This window comes from Morus notabilis, unplaced genomic scaffold (assembly GCF_000414095.1).
Source record: "Morus notabilis unplaced genomic scaffold, ASM41409v2 Scaffold1334, whole genome shotgun sequence".
Classification (NCBI taxonomy): Eukaryota; Viridiplantae; Streptophyta; class Magnoliopsida; order Rosales; family Moraceae; genus Morus; species Morus notabilis.
In genome coordinates this window covers 108,098-116,642 of record NW_010364736.1, presented here as the reverse complement: position 1 = coordinate 116,642, position 8,545 = coordinate 108,098, and the positions used below count along the sequence as shown (strand labels likewise).

Sequence of the window (8,545 nt, the reverse complement as noted above, 5' to 3'; positions counted from 1 at the left end):
CAGTTATCATTCGCGCAACTTCCAGACGATTTACTTGCGGATCGTATTTTCAAGTGATTAGACCACCGGTTGCGTGATCAAAAGATAATTGTGTTTGGCGGAGTTCGGCTCCGTCGGACTGGCTAAGCTTTTAAAGACACTTTTCGGAGTGTCTTCTCAAGTGTGTTGTGCCATGAGTAATGTCACCTTCTAATTTAGATAAATAATATTTACACTGAGGTATATGTTTAGTGTTACCGTCATTGTTGATTTTCTCAATTGTGTCGAAGTGATCCCAAACTGTCCAGGTGCGCTTGCATTTCCTTTTGGAGGTTGTAATACTTGCAAACGCAGTAGCACTTGCACTCGCCGCTTCTCCACGCCCACCACCATTGCAACCACGACCTCCAGTTTGTTCGCCACGATAAAGATCAGTAGGTTCCTCAGTTGGTTGTGTTTGCGATTCCTACGTAATAAACTCATTAGTGGGAAATTACCATTCTTCCACGTTGTGTTGGGCCAACAAGAATACTACCATAACCAAAAGAATCCATTATAAAAAATAAGGCGATTTGAAAGAGAAAGCTTTAGGATATTGTGATAGTTTTTAAAAAAAATTGTAAGAGATTGAGAGAAATTCAGAGGGATTGAGAGATATTGAGAGGAATTGAGAGAGTTTAGATGGGAAAAATGTGTGGGGGATGAAGAGTATTTATAGGGAAATTTGAGTTAAAAAATTAATTTATTTTCCCCCAAATTCAGATCCAACGGCCATTTTTTTTGTCTCGACGGGTCAAGTTCGGGCTAAAAATCGAGCAACAGTAAAAAAAGATCCGTTGGAGTCAGGCAACTCAGGCGGCAGGTTAGGTCGGGTGTCAACAGTCAAATATATAACCGTTGGTCGGGCTTCGTGTAAGTCAAGCCGGATTAAAAAAATTCAAAAAAATTTTGACATACTACAATTGACGGCGCTCTCTCGGCGGCGGGCTCCAGCGATTCGTCCATTTTCAGGTAGCCCGAGCCCGAGCCTGAAAATGAAACTTAGACGGGCAACCTTATGGGCCTGCCCGCCGAGCCTAAAAAATTCAAGCTCCGGGCAGGCCCGCCGGCCCAAAGTACCAACACTGAGCTTGGACATGGTTCAACCAAGCTCGTCCTCAAATTTGATTGTGTATTCATATAATTTTTTCTTTCCCAAATGACTTTAGGATGTCAGTTTTGTATTCTTAGTGTACAAAGTACACTACAGGAATTCAGTTCCTCTATTATTGTTGCTCATCAATTATTAGTATAGCAACTGCGGTTTACATGGATCTGTTAGTGGTTAAAAACCAGTAGTGATGATGAAGATACACTAGTGATACATAACACTCATGCATTGTATAGACAGATGCATAAATCGGACACTATTCATCCAAGCATTTTCCAAAAATTTTGTGAACTAAAGTGGTTGTAAACGAACCTCAAACCTGAATTTACAAACTAATTGAATGACACTTAATTATACACTTAATTATCATAATATACACGAACAAGAATATCTGAATACAAATAAAAAAGTTTGTAATTTACAGTCGAAAAGATAGGACAATTTTCAACTGTCTGAGAAAATTCTCATGACTCCAAGTTTTGAATCGTTATTTCCTTGAGCGAGGTTACTAATCTCCGAAATACCTTAAGATTGTGTCCTACTTTATCCTGAGATGTTAAGGAACCAAAAATTAATATCGAAAATACATTCGCATAAAAAAATGGATCAATTAGCAGACATAGAAGTAGGCTGTAAGAATCATACCTCACTAAGTAACTCAAGTCGTTCTAAAGCAGGAAGTAGCTTTCCACTAATCAAAGAGACGTCATCTTCTGAGTCAGATCTGGAACCAAACGTAATTGCCCTTGTAGCTCCACTGGCAGGTGCAACAGAACTGACCCCCAAAAAAAATGAAAATAACTCAGAAACATTACAAAGAAAAATTACTTCTAATTTGGACGTGAAATTTCAGGCTCACAAGTTACAATATAGTGACCTATAGTTAAAAATTAAAATGCTATATGGTGCTCTCATGAGGATCAAGACGTCCTAAATCCAAAACCCCTAAGAGGAAAAATTAAAAAAACAAAAGGAAAAAAAAAAAAAAGAGAGGCTCGTACCTATACTGAAGATGAATCAGGATGATATTCAGAATCTGCTCTGCAATCGGGAGCAACAAGGTGATTAACTGATCTCTGTTGCGAACGATCTGGCACATTTCCACCATTGCAACATACCTCCTACAAGATTGGGGAAGAAAATGAAAATGAAAGAATTAAATTACAAACGACAAAAAGGAAACATTATGACGGAGCTTCATGACGGACTTAGTTGAACAAACAATAAAAATAAAAGCTAAGGGTTAATGACAGGATGAGAGAGAGAGACGAGAAATGATGAAATCGCTGAATGCATATTTTTACTTCAATATACAAGCTCCCCCCCAAAAAACAAAAAATGAATGTAATCGTCTAATGTAATACAAAGCAGTTAACATAAGAGCAGAAAGTTAAAAAAACAAATATACCGTTTCTGTATATTGTCAGATGACAAAACACAATCTCGCCTGGCACACATGTTGATAATTTCATCCACCTCCTGTCTTGAAAGTTCATTTATGTCCCGAATCTACAACCAGAAGCAAAAGATTACTTCTAATTTGATGTTATACAATAATGATTCAGTAAAACCAACGCACAAAAACAAAAACAAAAACAAAAAAAAAAAACAAAAAAAAAACACTTAATCAAGTTTACCCTGTTAATTAAGAGAGATTTTTCCTCCGCAGCTCTTTCAAGAGCAGTTGTCGCAGAATTAAGAAGAGAACCGAGTAAGCTCAATGTGGGCTGTTGACTTCCCACAGAAGCACGGAAATCGGACACATCTGAAATCTGTGGTAATACAGGAGAGACTAATTATTAGTGGAATAACAGGTGAGCAGTGAGGTAACTTGCCCAAACATGATTACATCTACCTGCAGTATTAGGGATTTTCTCCTGACGAGGAAATATAGATAAGAGCTCAGGCTGGAGCATAATCGGAACCTGTTTAGTTCTGATTTTCTCTCATTCTGGTAATTTTCCCACGAATGAAAGAAATGAAGGGAAATGAGAATAGAAATGAGCAAATATTGATAGAAAATATATACATAAACAAATATATATATATATATATATGTATGTATGTATATATTTCTAAATGTCTTGGGCAGAATCATCAAACCTCCAGAGACCGAACTGATTGACCATAAGTAGGAGTCTCCAAGTCACATGAGAATAAAGCATGCATCATACTAAACAGCCCTTGAACAAAGCCACAATCATCGCTCTCTTCATAAGGCCAAACCTGATCCCAAAAGAAGAAAAATACGATTAAAAATAGAAAGGGAATATACTGCTTTGCATAGTACTTGTCAAAGAACCAACACGTTGGTTATTAATGCAATCAATATATAGAAGGGACACAACACAAACTTAGTAAAGAGGCGATAATAACTCTTTGGATCCTTTGCAATTCCACTAAGAGTGCAATAAGAAAAAAAACTCTCCGAGAGTTATGGGCCTCAGACCACTCAGATACCACTACAGCAGCCAAATAATGCCACTGACTATAACCGATTCTTACACCTAATGAGCTGTTGCAACCAAATCAAGGGAATAGAGCTGATTATTTTTATTGCATTACTTTTTGTTTTTGCTTTATGAGGATTTCTCATCCTCTGACCTTTTGTAAATTGATTATTGATCAATGGAAGGTGATTTTTCTTACAAAAAAATAATAAAAACAAATAAGGGGAAGAGAAGATAAGCACCCAGCTTGTTTGACGTTTCCTTTTCTCTCTTTTTCCCTGTCAAGTCTATAAAAACACAAAAGTAGTTCTACCTTGCTAAGTATACCAACAACAAGATTGATCTGCTCCATTGTCAATTCGTCAGCCTCAGAAATGTCTTCACAAAGAACTCTATCAAAGAGCGTCTGATGCCCTTTGACAAAATCTATTACTTCACGGACAATTTTGTTCTTCACCTATTCGAAATTAAAAATATAGTAACAATAACAAGAATGCACTTGAAATAGAGACGAACAAAATAAAACTCAGGACAATGTGAGGATTAACAAAAACATAAAGTAATACTGCCAAAATAAACAGCAGAAGTATAACAGTTTGGGAGTGGAGTGACAAACAAAAGGAAGAAAAAGAAGAAATTTTGGCAAACAACTTCTAGGCAGATTAATAGGGAAAAAGTGTAATATTCCTTAATTTGAGTAATGATGTTGACAGGAAGTGTCTTTGAACTGTTTAATCAGACGATGTTTCTTCAATTACACTTGCACCCACCTAAGCAATTTATAGAAAAATTATATTTATCAAAGAAATATATTGATTTCTGAAAGTACAATTTTGAACTTTAAATCCACATGGTGTTTGGGTGCTACTCCAAGGTATGCATTGAGCATAAATAACACATTTAAATATATGATAATCACTTGTAACGCTACACCAGAAATTACAGTAAAGTTTTAAATTAGTAATTAAAGATGTTCAACACTATCATTACACACACACACACACACAGATATATAAAGAAACAAAGGGTATAAACTCTAAAGTCCATCTTTTAACGAATGGCCTACTATTTGTTCACACTTTCATATACCAAGAGCCTTTCACAAGAGAGTCAGAAAATCAGAAAGCGCTTCTGAAAATATAAGAAAAGCAACAGCCAATATCTATACCGCACCCACATGCCAAAGTACGATAGGAAACCACAGATTGCTTCTTAGAAAAGAGAAGAAAACACATGAAAGCTAACCTCTAGAAATTCGGATGCATCAATCAATGATGTAAGAGAAAAAACTAATCTCAGCACAGGAGTTATGATCAATCGTTGCCTGTCAAAATCCACAGCCACATCCCTTCGCAGCTTCGTGTCAACCCGCCTCAAACTTCCCTGCTAGTTAGCAAAAGTTAAAAGTGGATTCGCCATAATCAGTAGTATGAATGAGCACATAGTAGTTACCAGAAAGTTGATGGCCTTGCATGAAGAAATGTGTTCGAGAGCACCCACGGAGAAAAGAACCTGGGCTCCAGATTTCCCATATTTATGGCTAATTCGCAAGAGTAAAGCAAGTTCAGCCTCAAGAGTACATGCTTGCTGGAATGCCGACCATCCTAAAACAAAATTTGATATTATATAAGCGGCTATGTCCCAAACAAAAATTTTGGAGTACAACTCAGAACAAGCAGGACACCTTACAATCAACCCTTTTAAACTTCTCCACACTAATCCTTTCCCGTACTACAGACAGCTTAAGCTCAGGTTATGTCACGCTTGATGTTAACTAGGTCAATTTAGATTGGTTTATGAATTGTTATATAACTTAAAAATTTTTGTTTCAGAAACTACACCCCCATAAAATATTGACTTTTTTCTTTTCCACAGTTTAATTTGCATTAAATTATTAGCAAACAATGTCCAATCATAAACCAGGAACTATGCTTCTTTTAGCTGGGAAAAGAAAATATAAGAGACAAGAAAATAAAAATAACTTGTCAGGTTTTACTTGAGGATTTTTTTTTTTTTTTTTTGGGAGGAAATTTACCTAAAGGAATATTCTGCTTCACAACACAAAAACAAAAAAACAACACAAAACAAAACAAAAGGCAAATGATGTTATGACCCTAAATTTAAACAAATAAATAAATAACTAGGAGAATAAATCAAATTGAACACTCACACCACAAAGTAGAAATTATGAATTGGGGAACTTATTTGCAAGTAGCAGCAGAAACTTAAGGTTGGACAAGTGAAACACCTGAAAGGAAGCATTGCTGATGTTTGTTAAGCAAGACCGTAGAAAACCCCTGCTCTGAAGTTGGCTTAAGAAATATCTTTCATGATCTACGCAAATCAGTGCATCCAAAACATAAAGTGCTATCGTCTTTCCAGGGTCACTGCTATGAGTTACATCCTTTATTACCTGAAGAATCACAGGGGAAATAATGTGAATAGTGAGGAGCCTGTTTTCCTACTGTAACATATTGATATTCACCAAGGTAAGTAAAAGGGAACTCAAGAAACAGTCAACAACTCAACATAGCAAAGATGAGAAGCCCATACCAATATGTTATGACAAACTAAGACCGTAAAGTCAAATAGTACATGCAGTCTCAGTTCTTAATCTCATTAAGATCACATGTTGAGTGCACAGTTTCTATTTATTATCATTTTATATAAGAAACAAGTTTTGTTGACACTGAAAAAGCGTTAATAAAAACATATAATCAGTTCCAAATTTGTAGTTAATTATTTGTAAAAGCACCATTCAAAATATATATATATATATGCAGTCATAAAAGCATATAATCAGTATTACTAGGGCGTATATCCATTCTTGTAAAAACTCCCATACAAGAGCAGCATTTCTGTTCTTAGGCCTTGGCAGTTGGAAACAACCGCTGAAAGGTTTATTCAGCCATTATTAATACAAAAATTGCAATAAATACCTACTTTTACCAAATAATGAAGACAGGAACATGTCACCCACCAAATCCAAAAGTGACTGAGCCTCTTTTCTTAAAATAGAAAAATTAGCACGAGCAAGTTCCGCTTGTTCTTTGTTGATCTAGTAAAAAGATGGAAAATGTTAATTACTAATTTTACAATACTTTTAAGAATCATCTAAATGTAGAAATTTGCATCAAGATTGTAGAACTAGACACCTTATGGAGATCTAGATCTTCACTATCTTGCTCGTCAAGTAGCAAGAACTGCAGAACTGTCTTTGGGACATCAGGATCAAGAATATGTTGACAATACTGAAAATAGCTAAGTAGCAGTGCATATTGCCTGACAATAAAATGAAAAATAAATATCAGCTGCTGACTAGAAAATTAGACAGCAGAAATTTATCATCTTTCTGAGCATCATACCGTCTCCTTAAGGCCTCTGATGATTCATGCCTAAGAACTGCCAATATAAGCTTAAACAATATAGAATGACAAGCGCCATTTGATAACTGTTTCACTGTGAGAACATCAAGATATGCTGCACTATCGGAATTAAACCCACTGGGGCACAAAAACCTTTCATCTCGTAATTTGGCCATGCATGTCAGAGCAACCTAAGAAATATTTAAGCCAGCTTGTCAACCCCGAAAAGTGGAAACACTTCAAATGCACAAGCACAACATTTAGAAGGTTAAGCATTTATAAATAAATGTACCTGGCATAATATAAATGCCATTTTCAATGAACAGTCAGGAGAAGCAGATGCAGTCAGAGAGGCATCGAGAACCCTGTTAATGCAAATATAAAACAGCTATAAAAAAACGAATGTAAGAAATGACCAAAATAAAGAAAAGGCCAAGGACTTACTGATAAAGAACTTCAGATTGATTTTCAAGTAATGATGTTTTCCTGGAAGCAGAGACCTGCATAAGAAGATAAAAAACATCAGAAACGGCTTCATGAAACTGAAGCATGATCTGCTTCTCAGAAACATCAACATCATCTGAAAAATAGTAGACCTCAACAATCTGGGACCAGCCAGTTAACATATGAAGTTGAGCAGCTTGTTCCTCAAGGTTCTTATTGTACTTCCATCCCCATCTCAACAATTGTTGGATCGTCTCCTTGACATCATTGAGCTCAGCCTCACTCCCAAAGTTACAGAGCTGGGGATTCATTGAACTGAATTTCTGTAACAAGAATAAATATATATGATGAAAACAGGGGAAAAAGGATCAGCACTAAGATCAACCAAAGGAAAGTTTTCGAGCACAGTACTTGGGGGAAAAAAAAAATAATTATGGCAATTGATTAAAAAAACCAACCTGCCAAAGTTTGTCCCTGAGGGAAGCCAGGTCAATCAAGCGATCACCACGCTCTGAGTAATAGTATACGCCACCCTTCCCTGAAGTTGCAGGATTGGCAAGTATGTCCTCCACCTATGTATCATATTTGGCCGAATGCATCAAAAAGTCAAGAAATTAAAGAACATGGACAAAATTTTTATGAGCGAGATATCTTTCACAAACGTCCAAAAAAAGATGCAAACAAGGTACACTTTTTGATGACTAGAATTTTACCAGTAAATCATATTTCAGAGTAGAAATAATTTGAGAGAGCTTCATAGTGGTGTCTGGAGATCTAAATTGAACTACTTCAAGCAACTCCAGTACCTAAATTTGATAAGAGTAAAAAGAAAATCAATTTTCTCACTTGAAAGAAAAAAGAACACAGCTTTACCTAGCACCAAGTCAAAACAGAGAAAAAGAGTGAAGAAAAGAACATCAATCACATCAGATCAAGACAAACAATGGAGTCAAACACCATTCTGGGGCAATATTTTTTTGACAAAGAAACGACCATTCTGAGGCAATATTTTTTTTTTTTTTGAAAAGAAACAAAAAAAAATATTGCCCGTGGGGCCGTATTAGTTTTATTTGTCATCACAAAGCCTTACAGAAAGCTAGAGTGTGCCGCCGCACCCCCCTCCCCAATAAAAAAAAAAAAAAAAAAAAAAAAAAAAA

At 36.0% G+C, this 8,545-nt stretch overlaps 1 protein-coding gene across 1 annotated transcript in view; it reads right to left on the bottom strand.

Moving 5' to 3' along the window:
- Window positions 1-1,401: 1,401 nt before the first annotated feature.
- LOC21390048 (nuclear pore complex protein NUP205) overlaps window positions 1,402-8,545 on the bottom strand; it is a 30,191-nt gene continuing 23,047 nt past the window's right edge. The window contains 20 exon segments of the mRNA XM_024171395.1: window positions 1,402-1,677; window positions 1,775-1,904; window positions 2,131-2,250; window positions 2,538-2,638; window positions 2,767-2,901; window positions 2,985-3,080; window positions 3,233-3,355; window positions 3,893-4,036; window positions 4,825-4,962; window positions 5,032-5,171; window positions 5,174-5,183; window positions 5,828-5,992; window positions 6,560-6,637; window positions 6,735-6,861; window positions 6,945-7,135; window positions 7,237-7,309; window positions 7,389-7,444; window positions 7,541-7,711; window positions 7,847-7,960; window positions 8,102-8,194. Of these exon segments, the coding sequence (XP_024027163.1) occupies window positions 1,594-1,677; window positions 1,775-1,904; window positions 2,131-2,250; window positions 2,538-2,638; window positions 2,767-2,901; window positions 2,985-3,080; window positions 3,233-3,355; window positions 3,893-4,036; window positions 4,825-4,962; window positions 5,032-5,171; window positions 5,174-5,183; window positions 5,828-5,992; window positions 6,560-6,637; window positions 6,735-6,861; window positions 6,945-7,135; window positions 7,237-7,309; window positions 7,389-7,444; window positions 7,541-7,711; window positions 7,847-7,960; window positions 8,102-8,194 (2,289 nt within the window). The 3' untranslated portion in view covers window positions 1,402-1,593.